At 31.2% G+C, this 24,138-nt stretch overlaps 1 protein-coding gene across 4 annotated transcripts in view; it reads right to left on the bottom strand.

Moving 5' to 3' along the window:
* dop (microtubule-associated serine/threonine (MAST) protein kinase dop) overlaps positions 1 to 24,138 on the bottom strand; it is a 189,818-nt gene that overhangs the window by 134,430 nt on the left and 31,250 nt on the right. The window contains exons 9-11 of one of the 4 annotated variants that reach the window (XM_085821506.1): positions 22,122 to 22,279; positions 11,094 to 11,153; positions 8,386 to 8,415 (exon numbers count right to left, since the gene is read on the bottom strand). In XM_085821506.1, the coding sequence (XP_085677632.1) occupies positions 8,386 to 8,415; positions 11,094 to 11,153; positions 22,122 to 22,279 (248 nt within the window). The remainder of the gene's footprint in view (positions 1 to 8,385; positions 8,416 to 11,093; positions 11,154 to 22,121; positions 22,280 to 24,138) is intronic. The other 3 variants (XM_085821507.1, XM_085821508.1, XM_085821509.1) reach the window with 3 other exon arrangements.

Genomic DNA, 24,138 nt, shown 5'->3' with positions numbered 1-24,138 from the left:
TTCATGTTACACATGAGGAAAACCTCAAAAACTCCCATGCAGCTAGTCTACTTGCTGGGATATGAACCTAGGTTTAACTACCGGAATTCAGAGTTTTTGCCTCTCACCCATCGATGGGCCAGTGAACTTCTTGAACAGAAAAAAAAATCCTTTCCTAAATACCTTTTTTTTTTTTTTTTTTTTTTTTTTTTTTTTTTTTTTTTTTTTTTTTTAATAGAAGTTTGATTTCCATTGCTTGTCAAAAAAAAAATTTTTTTTAAATTCATACCAAATGAACTTCTTTTTAAAAATATGCTGCTTAAGAAAGAAAATCTATGTATATACAATAGCAATATAATGCATATCATTCAATTAAATGGTAATCTCAGTCTGAAACAGCATTTTTAAATATATTTCCAGAATCTGACTGGTTTAAAATGCACAACCATTTTTATTCATTCATATGCTTTATTTTTATTTATTTATTTTTGATATGAATGCTTCATTTTTGTTATACATCTCTCCCACCTGAAATGCTAATGTAAATGTTCGACTGGGAAATTAAGGTAAAAATCTCAGAATACAAAAATGCCATAAATTTTCATTGCGAATCTTGCGAATTTTGCTTTTTTCACATAAAATCATTCTGTTATTCTGTTATGAAATCATTCTGTATTTTCTGATAATTTAAAAAATAAAGCTGCATTTTCCCATGATTTAGTTTCATTTCATACATTCATTTACATACACTATGATAAACATTCCCAATGTCAGAATTATATTAAAGATAGTCCCATTTTAATATAAAAGAAAAATTATGGAAAATTAAGAAATGTACAGTAAGACCACGCTTAACGCTGTTTCGTTTAGCGCTGTTTCGGTTTAGCGCTCTTTTATTTCAACCCGGGGATTCCACGAAATCGCTCACAGCATACGGGGATTCCCCGAAATATTATGCAGCGATAGGTTTCAAATACATATCCGAAAGAGTGTACTTGTATTTCTTGTTTGGTGCGGTATTGTACAGACATATTTTGAAGGGGTAAATGTAGAAGATGCCGAAGAAATAATTCAAGAAGCAGCAGCTAGTCTTTCTAATGATGAGCTCAAGGAATTAACTGAACAAGAAGAAAACAAAAATGTTGACAGCAGTGATTCAGAAGAAGAGCAAAAAGAACTTTCGATGGCATTTGTAAAAAGGAGTTTGTCTACCATAACTGAAATAATGGATCAATTCATTGAAAATGATCCGAATTTTGACAGGAGCTCAAAAGTAAGGCGTAGTGTTAGAGATGCTCTATCCGTTTATGAAGAACTTTTAAGAGAACAACGCAAAAGAAAAAGGCAAACAACATTAGATGCTTTTGTCACAAAAAGGCAGAACACTGAAAACGCGGAAGGCTAACTAAATATGACTGACTGAGAATTTTATTTGTTTTTTTAAGAATATTCGTTTTGTTATTTATATTTTGTTTTTATTTTTGCAAGAAATAATAATGTGGTATTAATTTGGGCTTTAAGAAATAAATGTTTGGTTTTTTTTTATTAAAAAAACATACTTTTTAAATTTAATACCTAACCAATTTCCTAACCATCTTCCCCTAACCCCAATATTTACATGTAAAGATAGCCTCGTTTAGCGCTGTTTCGCATTACGCTCTACTTTGATGGAACGTATCCCCCGCGTTAAGCGGGGTCTTACTGTATAACCAAATTATTTTAATTCACAAATACTAAACTTCATAAAAACTGGTGACATTCACAAAGATAAAACTCTTTATTCAAATCTTTAATTTTGAATACAACATTATAATTAATTGCCCATATAAAAGCAAAACAACATGAAATGAGAATGGAGAGAACATAATATGCAATACATACATAACATGTAAAAACATGTACAAATCTCAAATGAAGTACTTTTCAATAATTCATCATTAGAAAATTCAAAAATTAGCATAACAGCAAGCAGCTGATATAAACAGTATCATACTATCAAAATACTATATGTTTCCAATTTATACTACTGTTGCTATATCAAATGATGGGGGGACATCAAATAAACATGTACAACATAAATTTTCTACCCCACTCCCCCAACTTTCTGCAATATATTGTTAAAAACAAAGAGAGACAGCCTGAAATGGCAAAATGAAAGTGCTTTCAAAGAAATACAATATTAAAAAAAAAAACCATTTTCTGATTTCTGATAACTGATATTTCAAATTACATTTGAATACACTTCTCGGAACTGCTCCATTTATGTTACAGTCATACACTCTATTTTGCCATAAAAATCATAATTTTCTTCTTATTTTACATGTCAGTAAAACATGTTTATGAATATTCAAGCTACAATCAGAAAAATGGAAGAAAATTTCTCCAGAGAACCACTCCCACTACTTCTGTTCAAATTCTTTCTTACATTTCCAGTCTAGACTTCTTTATGTATGCTGCAGTAACTAAGATTTCTTAAAAATTAACTTACTGGGGAAAAGAACCATCACTGCATACTTGAACAAAAACTTACAAGTCAAAGATATGTATTAAAAAATGCAACATGTAAGATAACTGATTGCATAATTTCTATACTAAAAAAAGTCTTAGAAAAATTAACATAATTAATTTATTATAACATTTAATTTTAAATGAAAAATTGCTATTTAAAACATAAACAAATCATGCCTTAACTGCTGTTCAACACTAACACATTTATGCTTGCAGCCCAATAAATTATGTAAATTTTAAATTATTATTACTAGAAACTAAAATGAATTTACAAAAAAGTTACTGATTAATATAATGACAAAGAAAACTCATGTAACAAATTAAATGTAAAAATAATAACTAAAAAACAGAAATAACTGAAAATGAACATTTAAGGCAGGATGACAACATTAACTACACTTCACAAAATGAAGCAGACTGACACAGACACAACATTTATTGTTCAAAACTACATATAGTCAGTAAAATACATACTCACTGATCTATTTTCATTTCCACATATAATCAATCTAAATACAATAGATCGTGTAGTGATGCATTTGGAAGAACTATTACGGAATTTTATCCAAGATTTGAAATACCAATCTATGTTATGTAATTTCTAACACATAAAAGATACAACTTTGGGTTATGAATTATATGCATTAACATAAAATGCAAGCTTTTTCTATTTTTTCTTTATACCAACTTAAAATAATTTTTGTTTCCTGCCATAAATAAATAAAATAAAATAAAATAATAATAAAATAAATAAATAAATAAATAAAATAAAATACTTGACTAGTATTTTATTTTATTTATTTATTTTGCTTGAATGAAAAATTTAAAGAAGATTTTAAAAAGCAAATAAAAAGCTAACTCAATTTTAGAACCTTTCACAGGAGAAATTTTAAAGCTCTTGATTTGGAACTGGCATAATTAGCTGTACAGTACCTAAGCCTAAATCAAGCTTACTAGATTCAATAAACCACAATAATATAACTGAGATCTTGGATATGATATAGAAAGGCTCAAAACAAGATAAAACATAGTAAAATTACAAAAGGGAACACAGAAGCCTTAAATGTATTACATAATGCTTCTGAATGTGGACATTTTTTTCCACACATTTTACAGAAGCATATACAGGGCTCTTACTGAATATAATTTTTAATTTCCTTAACCACAAAAATGTAGTTATATTAAGCACAAGTAAATGAATTAGTACTTATGTATTAACATAAGCACTTTGGAAGAGTTAGGCAAATTTTATAGAAGGGGAGGAAAAAAAAAAGGACATTTCATTTTTTTTTTTTTTAACCACACATATTTTGCATTTTAATTAGAAATTTATCCCCAAAACCAACCAGTAAACCTACTTATAAGCATGTCCCCTCTTTTTTTTTTTTTTTTTTTTTTTTTTTTTTTTAAATTTTGTAGAAATTTCATGGAAATCATTTTCAGAATAGATTCAACGCAATTATCTCCTTTATTAATTTTGCAACAAAATACTATATTCCTACAAAAGTTTTACTACTTGTATTGCCCATTGCAAGCAGTCTTACAAGCAGGTATTTTAAAACTGAGTTTAAGGCAATAAATATCTTCCAAGACTTGCTGGCAAAACCTTTTGAAACATGGAATACGATACGAAGAATGCAGACGAAAATAGCAACACTTCTCGTTAAACCCTAAGGAATCATAATGCACATAATTACCAATGTTTAGCACATTTTGTTTAAAATTTGGTGACTTCTAGTTAAATGACTGCATTATGCTAGTGCCAATTAATTTATTCATTAAGTGCAAAATGCACTGAAATAACTGCAGACATTGTAGGAATTTATCATTGTAGGAATTCATTTATAAGATACAAATGAAAAGAAATATGTGCATAAAATATACATAAAAAATCTTAGCTTATTTTAAAAAGCTTTATTTAGGTAGCTTTATTTTAAAAAGGAAGTACTGAATCATTAAAAAACAATCATTCTATAATAGACATTTATAATAGTTCATCATTTTTAATAAGTATTACTCATGGTATTTCAACACTATGGTACACATTATGGTATTTCAAAATAAAATTAAGAAGCTAAGAATTAGATTGGAAAAATGTGTTTAATTTAATTATATTTTATAATATATAATCACAAAATAACTTATGATATTTTAAGAGTAGATTTTTTAAATTTTTAAAGAAAGAGATAAACAATAATTTTGATATTTAAATATCTGGATTTGGCAAAGCACACAAGAGTTATATGTGCCTAAGCAGAGGGATGCCTTTGTGAATGACTTTCTAGGGAGAAAATGGCTTACTTTTCAGATGCACATAAGGGTAACAATGAAATTGACCAAAGCAGTCAGCCCATTTGCCTGGGCTTGAGCCCAGAAGATGAACAACAAACAATTTATATTACCAAGTGCAAGAAGCAAAAGCAGAGACATTAGAACACAATGAGAAGAAATTATCTTTTTGAAAAATTTTGGTATAATCTCAGAGACTTATAATGACTAGGCTTATAGTCATTATAAGTCTCTGACTATGTTGTCCAGTATGAGCATCATATTTTTGGTTGGTACTGAATTTCATTCATATTCATCAAAGTTCTTCATTGCTTTCAAATTATACGAATGATAAGCACTATGAGGTCAGTGTGGTTTTTCATTGTTGTTCTTAATCTCTAAAAGTTAACTGCACCTAAATCAAATCCATGAAGCCAATCCCACCTCATATACACAAAATGTTAAAAATGGATTACAAACAATTGAGAATATGCTCAGAAACCTGACCTATTTTTCATTTTGAGTCCGTGGAATATGCTTTACAACTATTATTAAATGTAAGACATCTTTAGACGTCTGCTGATGATTCTAAATAGAGATACTCGTATTTGAATTTGCCTGTTAAAGCCAAAGCCAGGTGTAATTTTAAAATCAGAAATCCTACTCTTATTAAGGAGTCTTCCAGGAAATACCTTTCATCAGGATAATGCTACTACATCACATGCAGCATCTAATCTCCTTCCCTGTGACCAAAGGTTGACCTGTATGGTGGTACTTGTAACTATACCACTGATAAATGCTGCCCAGATGGGATAATGGTTAGTATAGTTGACTGCTATTCCAAAGGGCCCCGGTTTGAATCCTGGAGAAGGCAGGGATGTTTGTAAGCATACAGAGTCTCTGAAGCAAGGCGGGGGTACTCAAAATAAAGCAAAATCCTCTCGAGAGGATAATGGTAGGGAAAGAAAGTAAAGACCCTTGGCACCTTAACATGCAGATTCAAAGAATGCCCCGGCACGTTCTTCCCCAAAATTCTATTTGGGGTAGAAGCTTAGCAGTTAACAAGGCCTTGTGATACCTAACATGTCTAGATGGATGGACAAGTATCAACCTTGCTTCAACCTGTACCTGTACTACTAATGCATACTGAATCTGCTTCAAATGACATCTACAGGGTATCCATAATCTTTAACCATCAATGACATATATAGCACAATCCTTTACAGCAATGCAATCTTTTGCTGAATTTAGCATGTTTCCTTTAATATAAAGACTTACCATCACTCCCACCAATATTTGTAATTCATTACCTTGCCAACACAGCGGTTTCATGAAAAAGCAATGCACTCGCAAATAGGTAGTTAGTCTTTAATAGTGTTTCAAAGGTACAGAAAAATCTGGGTCTCTTGAATATCTATATGCTAAGATTAAACAATAAACCAGGCAAAAAATACTGATGAAGTTCCATGATTATAGAACAAATTACTTTGCCCCCCTCAAGAAAAAAATTAATAGGCTTTTTTTACTACGTTCATAAGCATCACCTACATGTATTTAATAAATAAAAGAGAATGAATTTTCAAATTAGAATACTTCCCAAATTATCAGCTTTTAGAACATGAAATAAACTGACTTTTACTATTAGTCTTCATTAATATAAAACAGGGATTCTTAATGAAAAACAATAGGAACAGTGCATACACAGTTCAAGTAATTTCACTAACTTAGATGAATTTAAGTAATAACAGTATTATTTTACTACTTGAATTAGATATATCTAACAGCATCCTTCAAATAAAACCTACAAGTTCAACAATATTCGGACTATGTTATTGTGGTAATTAATATTACAAATGACAGTTTTTTAATTTCTATTCATATGCTATCAAAATCCTGTAAAATATCTACTCAAACAGAACAGCTAAAAAGAAATACCTTAAGAACTTGACCATACATGGTTTATTGAAAATATGCTTTCATTACAACATTTATAAATATTCCATAGCATCTGATAATTTCTTATTATTGTAATTTTATACTCTATCACATCATGCAATATAAAGTGATTAAATAATTACAATTTCAAAAACAGTTTTTGTAAAACACATAGTACATGATAAAAATTATTCCCCTTGATAAATAGACAAAATATAAAGCTTTGCTAAATGTAAAATGTTTAGTTAAATTCAGATTTATTATTAGTACTATCAGAAAGAACAACTTGTTCAATGATTATAAGAATATTATCCTTTTAACAGTAATTCTACAGTTAGTTGTAGGAAAACATGAAAATCTTTTTACAAAAAAAAAAAAAAAAATAAATAAAAAAAAAAAATAAACCCAATTAAGAAATGCCATGCAAAGAAACTCAGAATATTACACATATAATTTTTAAAAAAGCATGTTAAAAACAAAAGAAAAATTATATATATATGCAGCTTAAGCATTGAATCCAGTCCCAAATTATGCTTTAGCAACCACCAAAGCAAAAATTTCAAAAATCATACACATGCATAATTATAGCAAGTCTCAAAGATAAGCATCTACATATTTATATGAGGGAAAAAATCTTATTAAATTAAAATCAAGCACAATTATAAAGCAAAAAAAAATCTATTCATCTACTCAGCATAAATATCAATCTTATAAGAATGCATAGGTAGCATATTATAAACAATTATTTATTGTAAAACAGTTATTTCAAAATATTTTTAATTTGCTAATTTATTTGCACAACTCATATTAAATTTACAATGAATCTTAGTTAAATCATTAAAATTAATCAAGCTATGAAACTGATTTCATTATTAATTAACAGATTAACCTATTTACCACATTTAACTATTGTTCTTATGATAAAAATATCTTATGAATAAAATGATCTTCAACTGACCATATGTTTTATATATCATTACTCGGAAGAAAATGCATCAATACGCTACTGTGAGAAAATGATTACATATTTGTAATAATACAACCACTAGTTAAAATACCTTTATGAGAAAGGTTTGCTCATGACACCTCATCAAACATGCTAAAAGGTAACTTGGAATATTCAATAATATCAATAAAACTGATGTGAATTTCCATACCTAAGAAAAATAATGCCAGAAGGACCCTACCTAAACGGTAAACATTTGGGAGATGCTTACTGAGAAAAAATAGAGCTCTCTGATTTTTTCTTAATAGAAATGGCAAATCAATTTTTAAAATACAGAAGAGGAATTGATGTGGGACCATCTGGAATCCTATTTCATTGAATTAATGTGGTGGAAGTATATGAACCAAGAAAACTGTTTCGAAGATATTCTTGTAAAAACTGCAAAATTTTGGCCAAAGATAATTTGTGTTTAGGATGGTTTTCTTTTGGTGAGATTCTGAACAGGTTCCTCTAAAGATCCCCCCAAAAAACAAATTATGTCATTTTCTTGGGAGAATTCTTTTAAGATGGCACTAATTTCAAATAGTTATCTATGTTTATTGCATACTATAGAAGATACTATTATAAATATATATATTACAATATATAAATTTTGCACTGACTTATGTTCATTATGCGTTAGATGAAAAGATTTTTTCTGCCAGCATTAAAAAAAAAAAATCAAAGACAAATGAAGAATTAGCCCTTACTCTAAAGGTGCAAGACACAACCAGGCCAGGCTAAAACCATGGAGGAATAAGAAGAAAATAATAAGCATAAATACAGCTGATGTTTCTCTTTATGAAGAATACTATAAAAATATGACATGTTGCATTAAAAGATAACAATACTGTGTTCATGTAAAATTATAGTAAAATGAATTAGAAATACATCTAAAATATGAAAGCATAAAGCAATAAAAAGTGATAATAAAAGAATAAAATGAATAATTTTAATATAATTTATCTAACAGGCAGGAGTGAAACTTTATCATATGGTAATGGGACTTAATGGGGATTTGCACCATGCCTTGGAATTATTTTAGTTCTAGCATAATGAAAAGTATGCAGCAGCCTATCACTTTTGCTGCATCGTTATTAATAAAAAAATCATTAATATAAATGGTATAGCATGCTACTCTGCCACATAGTAGTTAGCTCCAGGCATTAAAGCAGTTATCATAAAAATGTCAAAAAATTTGAACTGCAGAGGTGATGATAAAAAGACAAAAAGTTCAAAAAATCTCATAATACAGTACAAAGTCCGTAATCCAGACTCATCGGGACTTCGGCAATTCTGGATTATAGATCACCAATTTAGATCTGGTAAAATGGCACGCAGAAATTACACAATTAAAAATATGAAACCATAATTTATGAAATAAAGAGCAATTATGATCTAAAGGGTATCAAAATTTACCAAAAAAAAAAAAAAGCTTAATATTTACTTGTTTACTTTATTACTTTATTAAACATTTCTTTCAATGTAAGTTGTAAACAGACATAATTTGTTGTTCAGTTACAAAGTTCCACTGTTCAAGTCATGTAATTGCTGTGTCGAGAATAGCGACTAACTTGTCAATCAAAATTTTTTCGGTTTCAATAACCTCTCTGTCACTTTCTTCACTATCGGAAGCGGTATTTTCTGGATCTAGAACCATACTACAGATTTCGGCGTCCGTTAATTGATTGATGATTGGGGCATTGTCATCACAATGAAAACTTCTGTTATATCATCTTTATTTATTACTGCTTCTCCACATTTCTTTACAAAATCCAATAACTGGAAAATTTCACCTTTAGTTTGCGATGTCCGAAAACCTTCGAATTCGCAGCTATCATCACCATGAAATATGGTAGCTGGCTATAAATTATTTCAAGCATTTTTTAACGTATCTGGAGACACATCCTCCCAACGCGCATGCGTAAAAAGCATACAAAAAAAATTTGCGGCTTTGAGGCCCGGATTATAGATCATTCTGGATAATGAATGTCCAGATTTTGGACTTTGTACTGTATTAATTTTTTCCAGGTACTGTTTAAGTGCCTATAATATATTTAAAGCATGATTTACAAAAATAAATAAATAAGATAAAAACTGGTATACATATATATATTTCCCATCTCTTTCTCTATCAAAAAAGGGGATGAAAAGGTGGTAAAATGACGCATTTTTTTAATTCAATTGCAAAAGAAAATTAGCAGTTTTCTTGAGCATGTATGTTAATAAAATAAACATGGCTGCATAAAAAGGAATATAGCATCCAAATTAGTAAAAAATAAAATATGTCACTTACTAAGAATATTTTTGTTAACTCCTTCATTTTCAATTAATATTGAATAAATGTCGAATTTACAAAATTAGGATGAGATACATGTTACATAAAAAATAATAAATAAAAAAATTCTATTAGCACATTTTTACCTTTTATCATTATTACATAATTAAAGCCAAAAAAATTGATAAAACAGTGAAAAATTCTTAAAAGAGGCAATTGCCAAAAAAAATTTAATTATTTTCTCTGAGTTGAACAGTGTATATTGAAAATATGGTTAATTCTAAAGTTAGAATTCATTGAATTCTAACTTTAGAATTTCTAATTGCTGAAGTGCAAGCATATTTCATGCATATGCTTGCACTTCAGCAATTAGAAATTACTATCATATTTTTTTGGAGACAATTTTCCCAGCTAAGAAGCAGAACATCACCAAAGGTAAAAATGAATATCACCAAAAATAAAAATAAACAAGGTAGCTCAAGGAAACTCAAATTTACTTTAAAAAATATTGTGAGAAATTTAAAAAAATACTTATGAAAATTGCCTTTTTTTAAACAAAAACCTTTAACCTGGCAATTAAAATATATGAAAAATTAATGGTGTGTGTGTATAATACACCCATTCAATATACCATCTACCTATCTATCTATCTATATATATATATATATACACACCCATATATATACATGAAACAAAATTTTCAAACAAAAAATAACATCAAATTAAAAATTATCATTTTGTAGTTATTTATTGGTCAAGCTAATATGAACACTTACAATGTAAATAAGAATTAAAATCCTGGAACATACAGTATGAGAATGTAGAAGTACAAAAATATAAATAGTTTTATCTGATCCAATGAATTATGGCAATTCTACATTCAGCTAAGCATTGAAATCTAGAAACCAAACAACAGACTTACTTACGAATACCATAAAAATTAAATGTTATTTATCTGAAGATGAAAACAGTAAATTAGGATGTTAAACTGATTTAAAAGTAATTTTTTTTTTTTTTTTTTAATTTACAACCAAGCAAGATGAGATCATGTTAATAAAATCCAAGGGAACATTGTCGAAGGAATAATGCTTTCATGCTTGTTAGAAATGACAACTCAGCATCATAAAAAAAAAATTTTACCTCTTGTTCAACCATGTTGATCTGTGAAAACCAAACCAAGACCACCTAATATTAAAATTTCTAGAGAAATTAAATATGAATTAAAGGAAATTATTTACTTACAGATTTATATTACAACAAATATGAAAAAAGGTTCTCAAGTAAAATACGACAAGTATATACAGTTTAAAGTCTTTAATCCGGACTCATCGAGACTTCGGTGATTCTGGATTATAGATCATCAATTTAAATCTGTTAAGATGGCATGCGGAAATTATAAAATTAAAAATATGAAACCGAAATTCATGAAATAAAGAGCAATGAATTCTTTTTGACATAATCGAAAGTTCAAGCTTACTATTATAAAATTGCTCTAACGGTCTGCAAAAAATAATAAGCTGGATCCAATTAGAAGATTAAGGAACAAAGCAATCTGCAACATTAACTGAAATACATAATTAGATAATCTTAGCTTAGCTTATACCGTCCATTATACATTAAACGCGCATGTGTAAACGTATTATGTGCATGAGTAAAGGTATTATGAGCATGTGTAAAAGCGTTTATGCATGCGGAGAAAGTTTATAGCTTTGAGGTCCGGATTATAGATCATTTCGGATTATGGACATCTGGATTAAAGACATTTGACTGTATATATAAAACTAAAGCTTTTTTTGTTTGTTTTGTTTTACACAACAGATGCTGTAACCTTATAATAATCATCTATTCTAACTGCTACTTATAAATAACTTATTCCCCCTCCCTCAAAAAAATATACAACTTTGATTCTCAATATGAGAAAATACACATAATCTGCAATTTCTTTTTAAATGCACAATAATTCATGAGGCATGAAGAAATCACACCCCAAATAATAAATTAGGTATCCCAGAGGTGCTTCCTCAAAGTGTGCCATGTTTACATAGTTACTAAACAAAACTAGTCTTTCAGTGCAAAGATAAAGTGCTGACAGCAATTCCAACAAAAAGTATTTCAGCACTCTCTTCTCTTCCCCATAATGTCTTTGGTTAAGCTATTTATTGCACACCAGTCAAATATAAAAGAGTAAAAATCAGAACAGCATAAAAAAATTTTACAAAGATGACATATATCTGAATATTTTCTCAGAATCGCACAGAAAAGAAGCAACACAAAGAAAACAGACACAACTAATATTTATATTAAAATAATTTTTTCTCCTTTTGCTTAACAATAACTCAGAGTTTTACAAAATTTACTACCTTTTAAAATTAGGATAAACAGCAAGCCTTATTTAGTGTTGATTTTGATTAAAGCTCTACAGATGTCAAGGACAATCAGATATCTCTCTCTCTTTTTCAGGAGCATATTTTGGTGATTTTTATTTATTTCTGAAGAAGACAGATCTGAATCTGATTGCCCTTGAAATGGATAGTGTAAATTTTTGTCATACAAGCAAACTTTTTGAGCTTTACTTTTATAACAAATACAAATTTTTCCTAAATATAAGGACCAGAAGTACATACAAAAGTTAGATTTTTGTAAATTTTTACAAAACTTATTTCTTTAAATTTAAAACTGCCGAAACATGAATATTTGCTTCATTTAAAAAAATTAATCTACAACCAATGGCTGTGAAAAATAAAGGCAAGTTATACTTTTGTAGACATTTTGTACACTGATGGCAACAAGCATGATTCATAAAGGATCAGGTGAAAGCTCATTATCATTTGCTTACACTCGGCAAATCCATCTCTTTCATAAATGTTTATCACGAAAGACAAAAGAAAGCACGCAAACTCACAAATACGCAGGAAAAAAAAAATCAAGCCAAAAAAAATTAAGAAAAAAAAAAAAAAAAAAAACCAAATTCCTGAACCCTCTAGTGCCACCTGGCAGTGAAAATAAGCATCAGATGATGGTTTTTTTAACGTACACGGGGAAATGGCGAGATCTGCATTGAAATCGGGGGAAAAAATTCTTCGCCCGCGATTTTCACGTGACCCATAGTGGGGGATGAAACAGATACGCCGCTCAAATCATGTGTGCTGTACGTGGAGGGGTTAATGGATTTGAATACGTTTTTCAATTGATAAATAGATTAAAAAGATGAAAAGAGCTGGCTACAGCTAAGATGCTGGAAATGCAAACTAAAAGAAAAGTGTGGTACGATCGTACAGCTATCAAAAGAGAATGAAGGAGATTTAGTATTAGTTGTATCAACAAGTACAGCAAACAGACTAGCCATTGAATGGAAAGGTTGAGAAGAAATTATCCGAAACCAATTATATTGCGAGTTTCGAAGGAAAAGAAGACCTTAATCAAGTCTACCATGTTAACATGTTAAAACCTTATCATAATCAGTTAACCTTATGATTACAAAAGATTAATCTGAAATTGATGATATGGAGGAAAATTTCCCAACAATTGACTCTGAAACAACATTGTTCGATTTTGAGAAAATTAAGGAAAACAGTTACTGAAATGATAAGCTAAATGAACAACAAATTCAAGAATTGCATGATCTGCTGTTGAAGTTTTCAAATATCTTTTATAAAACTCATTTAATAACGCGTGATATTCATTTGACAGAAAACACAGTACTATTCTGTTTTGAGGACCACAAACAAATTGCAGCGAAAATATATGCGCAAAAGCGCCAAATCTAGCAAACGCGCCCATTTAACAGCGCGCCAAATCTAGCGTATGTGCTGACTTCAGATTGCATAAGTTTAGATAGTTCTATATTTCTTAAGATGTTATTGAAATATTAGTTTAATTTTTAAATCCTTTTTTGACATCCTATGGATTTAACAATTTGTGAATTGTCCGTGACGAAAAGTCTGCAATAGAATTCTGAGTAAAGTGCAGAATCCCCCACTGCTTGAAGCTTTTTTAAGAATTGCACATACTCAGTATCCATGTACACATCAACCTATTTTCACTTAAAAAAAAATCCCAGAATTGCACAAAAATGGCACTGCACACACCCTTGACTTTATCTATGTGCACAACATATTTTCATTTATCAACATATTTTCAATTAAAAAGTAAAAGAAAATTGACAAAAATCCAATTGTTTTTACCCTTGTAAAAAGCGGCAAACAAATAAGTGAGCTATTCTGCCCTTTACCGAGAATTTTTTCATAGAAAAGGTATCATTCATTATAGAAAATTATGTCTGAACAACCAACGAGGTGAAATTATTATGCTTAAGCGATAACTCAGTAGCGAAATAGCAATGTATTCATCCCTTCAGTTGCGTTTAGCAATTTTTATATAAATTATACAAATGATCTGAAATAGTTATTTACTCTTATGCTTCCATTCAGTCATGGTTCGCCTTTTTTATATAAATTGTAGTAATAAAAAAGTATTATACGAAATTAACCTTTCATCTAAATTAAAACATCAGAAATTAACCTTTCATGTAAATTAAAACATCAATCTTAGATAGTTATTTACTATTATACTTCCTTTCTTGCATTAGGGTTGCCACAATTATTTTTGGCAGCACTGGCATCAACAATAGTTTGGCAATTTTTTACGGCCCTCAAAACCGAATAGTACCGAAAACACACAAATCCAGTGTAAACCATACAGAATTTCTCCTAGACAAACAGATATATTAAAAACAGAAATTAATAAAATGCTTCAATTTAAAATAATTGAAACAGGAGATACAGATTACACTTCTCCAATTTTAGTGAAAGTAGCAGGAAGAGATCCTAGACCTTGTATCAACTATAGGAAATTGAATAAGTTGACTAAAACACAATTCTTCCCCTTGCCTAATATCGAACAATGAGTAGAAAGTGTAGCAAGTGCAAAATATATAACTCTTTAACGTTAACACCTAATGCCCAACAATTAGCCACTTTTGTTACAAGTTTTGGCACATTTAGACTTCTATGGATGCTTTTCGGACTTAAAAATGTACCATTTACATTTAGCAAAGTGATGGCTGAAATCCTTCACAGTTGGGAACACTTTGCTGTTCCACATTTAGATGATGTGGCAATCTTTTCAAACACCTGGAAAGAGCATCTAAGCCACCTGAAAGCCGTTTTGACAAAAATAAATGATGCTGGTTTAACCATTAAACCTATAAAATGTAAATTTGTCCAAGATAGAATAAAATATCTAGGACATATTGTAAGTCGTGGTATAAGAATGCCATGTGAAGTCAGAGTAAAAACTATTCTTGATTTTCCCGTGCCATCCACAAAAGTCAGAGCATTTTTAGGATTCGCAGGATATTATAATTATTACATTTCCATGTTCTCGTCTATAGCAGCACCTTTAACCTAAACCTTGAAAGCAAACTTACAAAAACAGAAAATAAATTGGATAGAAGAGTACACAAAAGCATTTGAAGAGCTAAAGAAAAAAACTGTCTCAAAAGCCTATACTACATGCACCTGATTTCAATAAGGAGCTCATTTTGCAAACTGATGCTTTACAGTTTCGTTCATCGAAGTGGTAAAAACCATAAAAGTACATACGCATTAAGTTGTGCTCCCAGGCCTGATTAAATAATTTGTTCCTCTATATAGATAAAAAAATGATTTTATTCTTTCCTCTCTTCCTGAGTGTATGTTATTATGTTATTTGTTGTATTTCAATTATGTATTGTGTTGATATTGTGTTTTGAGAAAAAAATTGTAAACTTTAATTTATAAAAATATCAAAGTTTATCTGGAGGGGGAAGAGGCTGTAATATTTTATTATTTAACAAATAATGATATTTATTATTCTTTGATACTGGAGTGGCAACGCCATATTTGTATCATGTAACCATTGCTCAGCCACATCAGAAATTTTTTTTAATGCCAGATTAAAAAAATTTTGAATATATATATATATATATATATTGTGGGATATATTGACCCAATTGTACTGAACAGTGCATTAATATGCCGCACCAGTGATCAAATTACTACATGCTGACATATTGTTTATTTTTATGAAACATACATGGAAATTTTTGTTGTATATGAACTGTTGCATGTGTGCAGAGTTTACATTTTGTAATAGTCACGTTATAAATTACCAAAAATTTTAGATTTGTTTTCTGAGATAGGGTAACATCCTAGATGATTGGGACAAATAGTCCCAATTGACAGTACAATTGAGATATATTGTTACAAGAGATTTCTAGGAAATGGAATAATTAAAAAACTTTAAACTCATATTACACTTCTTTTCGTATGTTAACATTAAATTAAACTACTTTTCACATTTAAAGTTTAATCATGCAAAAGTCAGGTCGAAAGGTTAAATTAAAACAATCAAGAAACATGCAGTTGCAAAAGAATTAAAAACCAACAAACATGTCTAAGTAACTGATATATTCAATGAGAAAAATTTAGGGCCACCAATAAAACATACACAGTTAATGATTTTTACGTACTACAAAAATGACTTACATACGAAGGTTGAAACTTTAATAGTGGCAACACAGCTGAAAAAACGCTATGCATCAAAACCAAAGAATATTGCGTATACCACACGTGAACTACATACCTACCTAACCTCTCAGCAAAAAGACTCGACCTGCCTACATCCCGCGCATGCGGAGTGATGCGAAGAACGGAACCTTGTATTAGCTTGCGGTCTAAAATAAGTGTTGTCAGGATGTTTTCAAAACAAGAACAATAATGTTGGATAAAAATTGAATGTGCCAGAAGTCGTACAGCACGACAGTGCTATCAAGGGCTTCAAGAGGCTTGCGGGGAATCTGCATTGCCTTACAGAACCGTAGCAAGATGGGTGAAAGCATTCAATGAAGGACGCCAAAACATGGCAACATGCTGCGGCCAGGTCGTCCGAGTGTCAGCGATGCAGACATGCAAGCTATTGCCGCACTAATGGACAGTGATCGCCGCCAAATGATTCGTCAGCTGGCCGGACAAACAGGATTAGTGCATACGACTGTGCTGCACATTCTGAAGGAACACCTGTCCATGAGAAAAATTGCTTCACGATGGGTTCCACATCAATTGGCGGAAATGCAGAAATGGCTACGATACGATGCTGCTCAAACCCACCTGGAGCGCTATGAGCGTGAAGGAGATGTTTTTTTACACTGTATCATTACGCTGGATGAGACTCGGGTCCGATCATACCAGCCAGAACTGAAACGCCAATCAAACGAATGGCGTCATCACGGGTCACCACGACATTTGAAATTTAGTCAGAACCCCAGCAATGTGAAAGTTATGGTGATTCTCGTGTACGACTGTGATGGTATCATCCTAATGCATACCGTTCCCCCACAGCAGACCGTCACTGCGCAGTATTACTGCTCATTTTTGGAGCACAATCTCCGACCAGCTTTGAGAAAAAAACGGCGACATTTTCTGCAGAACGTTCCTCTCATTTTGCATGACAATGCTCGGCCGCATGCAGCGCAAGCTGTGACTGATCTGTTCAAGCGATGGGGCTGGGAAGTGCTTTACCATCCACCATACTTCCCAGATCTAAGCCCTTGTGACTATGACTTAATTCCTAAGATGAAGGAACCACTTAGGAGCACTCATATTACACTTCCAAACTGTTCCTGAGATTCTTGTGGCAGTAGATCGGTCCATTCAAACTATCAACAAAACAGGCGCTGCTACAGGTATTCTGCGACTTCCACATCATTGGAAACGGGTTGTACACAATGCTGGCGACTATATTGAAGGACTGTAAAAACATGGTGATATGAATCACTTTTGTATTTCTTGTGAATAAATAGTTGCCACTATTAAAGTTCCAACCCTCGTACAATCAGTAAATGGAGAAACAAAGTTATGCATAGACATACAAAATATTCCAAATAAAAATGCTAATAGCACTCAGGAAGAACAGATTCTTTTAGCTCAATTTCAGGCAAATGAAGAAAAACTCAAAAGAAAAAAATCTCCTTCAAAAGCTGAAACAGCAGATTCACATAAAATGAGGCAGAAAAACAAAGCAACTATGAGAATGGCACACGTGGTTTATAGAACAAACTATCTCTATTCATAACATTTATAAGGAAAGGAAATACAGTACAAAGTCCGTAATCCAGACATCCATTATCCGGAATGATCTATAATCCGGACCTCAAAGCCACAAACATTTTTTTTTTTTTTTTTGTATGCTTTACGCATACACTACGCTCTTTACGCATACGCGCATTGAAAGAAATGTTTAATAAAGTAAACAAATAAATATTAAGCTTTTTTTTGTCAAATTTGATACTCTTTAGATCATAATTGCTCTTTTATTTCATAAATTACAGTTTCATATTTTTAATTGTATAATTTCTGCATGCCATCTTACCAGATTTTAATTGATGATCTATAATCCGGAAAAACCCCTAATCCGGAATCGCCGAAGTCCCGATGAGTCCAGATTACAACTTTATACTGTATTACTACTTGGGATTATCATACAAGAGTGAGAAAAATAATTGAATGAGACCAATTATCTTGTGAACTGAGTAAAATTTATGCAGGTGAAGTGACCGAATATTTTTTTATTCCTTTCTTCACATATGTTGTTAGATAATTTCAAAGAACATAGCAATAGATGACATAAAGCCATTGTCTGATGAAGACTGGCCTTCCGATCATTCCCATAGGCCTTACTTCTTTGGTTCAGTGTGTCAGTAAGATTAAAATCTTCTTAAAAACTGGTATCAAAACTAAATCTCTGTTCTCAAAGGCAGAAAAACATAAAAAGGGTACATTCAAAAAGCAAAATTTCTAAATAATTTGTTTTCATGGGATAACTGCACAGACGTGAGTCTGAGCTGGGACAATGGATGTTAAAAAATATTTGAAAAACTTTCAAAGTAAAGGGGATAATATAATGGGGAAATAGCTTCTTGATCATGAGGGCACAAAGACAGTAGAATTGATAGTTTGTCAAGAGATAAGTGACTGGAAAACAAGAACGATACTTTTCCATTTCGCTGGTGCAAATCTCGCCAAGCAGACTGTATTGGCGATAACATACAGTATACACATAAAAAATTTTAACGAATGTTAGTTCTAAGAATTTTTTATTTTGAAGGCATAAACATTTTAATATTGTTTAAAATTTTGTAAAAACCAATAAATAAAGACAATAAAATTGTAAAAAGATATTAATTTAAGAATTTACTATGCTTTCAGTGTACAACATCCTGATTCGCTCGTTTATATCACGTGACCCAAAGTGATCTCATCTCACGTAAACTATGCTACAAAAATATAATTCTCTCAGTAATTATCTACATTAATTTCAAGTTAAATCTTAATTTGAAATACAAGTTTAAATGCAGGAATTATTTCAATTCATACGAATAGCTTACTCAGAAATTATGTAAAACCGTAGTGCTTTACTTCGCTAGGGCATTCTCATTAGAATTGATGAATTTAACCCTTGACTTTGCCTTTTCTATATCTTCGTCTTCGGGTGAGCGGTGTGATTGCATCCTAATTGACTTAATTACCACGAATGGCCTTAGGGCATAAAATTCAACTATTTGGTAAAAATTACAGGCCAGTAGTAAAAGAAACAATCAATCTGATAAGAAATGGCTGCAACTTGTTTTCAAAATGAGGCATAAAAGGTTACCGGCGAGGATATTCCGTTTGGCATCGGCTGTACCATTATTGTCGATTTTAACTGGAAACATACGACAAGAATTACTGTTGTATGTAAAAGAAACAGAAAAACTCATTGTATACAAAGAACATGCAGTTCAAAAGAAGATAAGTAATCGGGAAAACTTGAATTACTGTTGGATAGATGGTAAATAATATGTATGCTTTTGTGATGATGTAAACAGTAAAATCTCTTTTAGATAACATGTTTAAAAATAAGAACTGGAAAACTCCTGTCAAATGTATTTATTTCTCCCCCATTTTGAAGAAAATTCAAAGTTGCACAGGTAAGTAGGGGGAATCCAAAAATTATAAAACTGCATATAAGCCTTGAAATTATGGATTATGGCTTAGTTGCCTATGGATTTCTTGCACTAATTTGCCAAATAGCATCAGCCTGAGAAAAGCAGTTCATCTTTGGCACTTATCTACATGAGTTCCTGATCACAAAGTCCTGCAATTCTTGTCATGTATGGCCATAAATAATAAAATGTGCACATGAAACGTTAATTTTTGCTGGTGAAAACTGCAACAACTTATGCTTTGACAATGTGTTGTAGTATTACAGATTTAATTTAAAGCGTCACTCAAGGCATCAAGTATGTGAGAAATTTTCCAAATTTATAGAAATGTGACACATCAAGAGATACAAGAAAATATGCTGCATATTTTTGAATAATAATCCATGTCAAGAGCTTCAAAGCTTGAGAATTGTTCCGTATTCCTGGTGGAGGACAAAACCTTGAAGAAAGTGTACAGATGCTGATGAAAAACAGTTCGAAAGAGAATATTAAATAGAAAATATAATATAATTGCTTAAAAATAAATCACTATTTTTGGATACCCTATTTCATACATATTTAGGAATTCTAAATTTGCTGTATAAAGTATAATTAATTACCAATGCACTTTTTTACACATTTCATCCTTCAAAATTATAATGGGCTTTCTATGGCAAAACAGGCATGGAAAATTGTGTTTTGTTGAATTTAAGAATCAAACTATGTAATGATTGCACTTCAAAATTTAAACAAATTTTTGGTTTACAATACATGGAAATTACACAACTATACACAACAACACAACACAACTTATATACTGTATATTACATTTGCTTTTAAAACGAATATGAATAGATCATTAGTGTTCAACCACAAGTTAGATTAATTTATAGAGATACGTAACAAATTTTTTAGTTTAGTACATTTTTAATTATTTTCTTCACTAAAACTACATTAAAAAATATAAAATATAAAATCAGCGACTTAACTTACAATAAAGTAATATTTCCAACTTAATCTTGAAGCATATTAAAAGTTTTGCTCTGCTTCTCTCAAAGATTTAATTATTTGACATTTTTATGACAACTTCATGAAAAAAAAAAAAAAAAGGTATTTTATAAGAAATAATTTGGTACTATTCGGTTTCGAGGGCCGTAAAAAGTCGCCAAACTATTGTTGATGTCAATGCTACCAAAAATAATTGCGGCAACCCTAATAATTGCGTCAAGAAAGGAGGTATAATATTAAATAACTATCTAAAGATTGATGTTTTAATTTAGATGAAAGGTTAATTTCATATAATACTTTTTATTATTATAATTTATATGAAAAAAGCTAAACATTACTGAATGGAAGCATAAGAGTAAATAATTATTTCAGATCATTATGATTTATATAAAAATTGTTAAACATAACTGCTGCATCGCTATTTCGCTACCGACTTATCGCTAAAGCATAATTTCATCTCGTTGGTTGTTCAGATGTAATTTTCTATAATGAATGATGCTTTTTCTTTGAAAATATTCTCGGTAAAGTGCAGAATCGCTCACTTATTTGTTTGCCGCTTTTTACAAGGGTAAAAACAATTGGATTTTTGTCAATTTTCTTTTACATTTTAAGTGAAAATAGGTTGATGTGTACATAGATAAAGCCAAGGGTGTGCGCAGTGCCATTTTTGTGCAATTCTGTGATTTTTTTTAAAGTGAAAATAGGTCGATGTGCACATTGATACCGAGTATGTGCAATTCTTAAAAACGCGTCAAACAGTGGATGATTCTGCACTTTACCCAAAATTCTATTTCCAACTTTTCGTCATGGGCAATTCCCAAATTGTTAAATCCATAGGATATTAAAAAAGGATTTAAAATCAAAAAACGATTTAAAATCAAAAAAGGATTAAAAAATTAAACTAGTATTTCAGTGGCGTCGTAAGAAATATAGAACTATAAAACTTACGCAATCTGAAATCAGCACGTACGCTAGATTTAGAGCGCTGTTAAATGGGCGCGTTTGCTAGATTTGGCGCTCTTGCGCATACATTTTCGCTGCAATTTTTTACGGTCCTCGAAACGGAATAGTACCAATAATTTTTTAATTTTTATAATGTGAACTTATTGTAGTTTAAGTTAAACTTTAAAGAGCTATGCAGTGAAAAATAAACCACTTACCTTAGACTGCGAGATCTGGGTCGAACTATAGGCGAATGTCTGCCATCTTCTTCGAGTCCAGGATTACTCTCATTACTACTGAAATGTGCATGAGAAGGACCATCATCTAGGTTACCATGTGTTAAAGTGTGCAGTTTCTCTTGAGAAGAACACTGTGACTTGAAGAAAATTGAAAGAAAAATCATATACAATGCATAATCTCTTCTGTTGTCAAATATCAAATTGAACACCCTTTAAAAATAAAGCTGAAATGAGCTCTTTCTTTGAAACATTGAATTTATTAAAGGTGTTTTACTCAGATCAGTTTCTTTTTTAAAAAGAAATTGGAACATAATTATACCATTTACAAATTGCAAATTGTACATAATTAGTAAAAATACAAATGAATTAAATCCTGTAAGATTTACACTCACACTTCTAAGACATACCAATCTGAACTCCTTCCAGGCTCTAGACAGAAAGCGTGTTATAATATGGCATTCTAAAACAACTCAGGCACATTTAATAGAATTCATTTGCAAAGTGTATGCTCACCTATTTAACTGAAGATAATATCAATCTCCAGATGCAGCATTAGCACTTAGATGACAGTTGGTTTGATCAATGACAAAAATTTCATTTGTGCTAAGAAATTGCCTCCCTATACTACACTCAAAAAACCCTTCAGAATGAAGCAGCTGAAACCTGAACTCACGAGACTCAGCGAAATGTACAGCAACACAGCAAGAGTGAAACATATGTTGGTCAACAGCTGCCAGATCCCACAGACGGCACACACAGACAAATAAAGCTTCCTAATACACTTAGAACAAACATATACTGAAATAAGTAGCAAATTCAAGCAGTGATAACTGGTCTTCAATTCATTACCAATCATGTCAGCCAATGTGAAAAACATTCTTCAAAGGCACATGGACAGCAAATTTGCTGGCTTTTATGAATAAAAAAATTATTTATACAGCAATCGCAATATGGTCTTGATAGAGTACACCTGACAAAAACAAATTCATCAACAACCTCTGAGAAAATACAACATACCCCTCTACCACCAGTAATCATACCATATTCAAACTTAAAATATTTCAGTGCTTAATGAAGAGACAAATACACACACTGGCTAATAAATTAGAAACCTTTGAGATTTTCATTTGAATGTGTGCTAGGAATGATGCATGCAATTTTTTTTTAAAACATGCGTTACACATGGTTAGAATGCTAGTATAAGTAAGGTGTAAGAGTGCTTTTCATGATGAACGAAGTAAAATGGGAAAAATGACAGATCTTTTAACATTTGAAAAAGAGCTTATTATTGTGCCCATTTAGCAGAGACCTCGATTTTGAAGACAGCAAATCTCACTGGGTTTTCAAAAGCAACCACATCAAAGGTTTTTAAAAGCAACCACATCAAAGGTTTTCAAAAGTTGGAATCAGAACCCACAGTCCTTCTCTAGAAAACATAACTGCAGCTCAAGCACAGTTTTCCAAAAGAGTGATCTGCAGTGTATCCGATGAATTGTATGACAGAAAAGGGACTCTACTGTACTTCATCTGACACATAGCTTCAACCAAAGCTCTTCCCAACAGATTTCAACTTGAACCATGCATAGACAATAGGAATGCATAGTCAAATGCCTATGAGAAAAGCAGTCATTTCTGACTGCCATGCAAGAATTTGTTTGGAGTGGTGTCGGGAAAGAAGATAATGGCCATCTGAAGACTGGAAACAGGTAATGTGATCAGATGAATCCCGATACACCTTATTTTGCACTGTTGGAAGACGTAGAATTTCGCGAAGCCATGAATCCATCTTGCCTTACTCACGCTGCGCGAGATCACGATATGGAGCATGTTCATGGAAGTGGTCCCTGGTGTTTTTTGAGGGTAAATAAACAGCCATGCGATAGCTAGATATACTAGCAGATCAAGTGGACCCTGCAATGTTACATTTTTACCCTGATGGTGATGGATACTTCATGGATGATAATACAACTATACATCATGCCAGAAGTGTTCAAAA

Source organism: Stegodyphus dumicola, chromosome 8 (genome assembly GCF_044657685.1).
Source record: "Stegodyphus dumicola isolate Sdum_Otavi_A_Nest chromosome 8, ASM4465768v1".
Classification (NCBI taxonomy): Eukaryota; Metazoa; Arthropoda; class Arachnida; order Araneae; family Eresidae; genus Stegodyphus; species Stegodyphus dumicola.
This window is presented reverse-complemented; position numbering and strand designations above follow the sequence as displayed.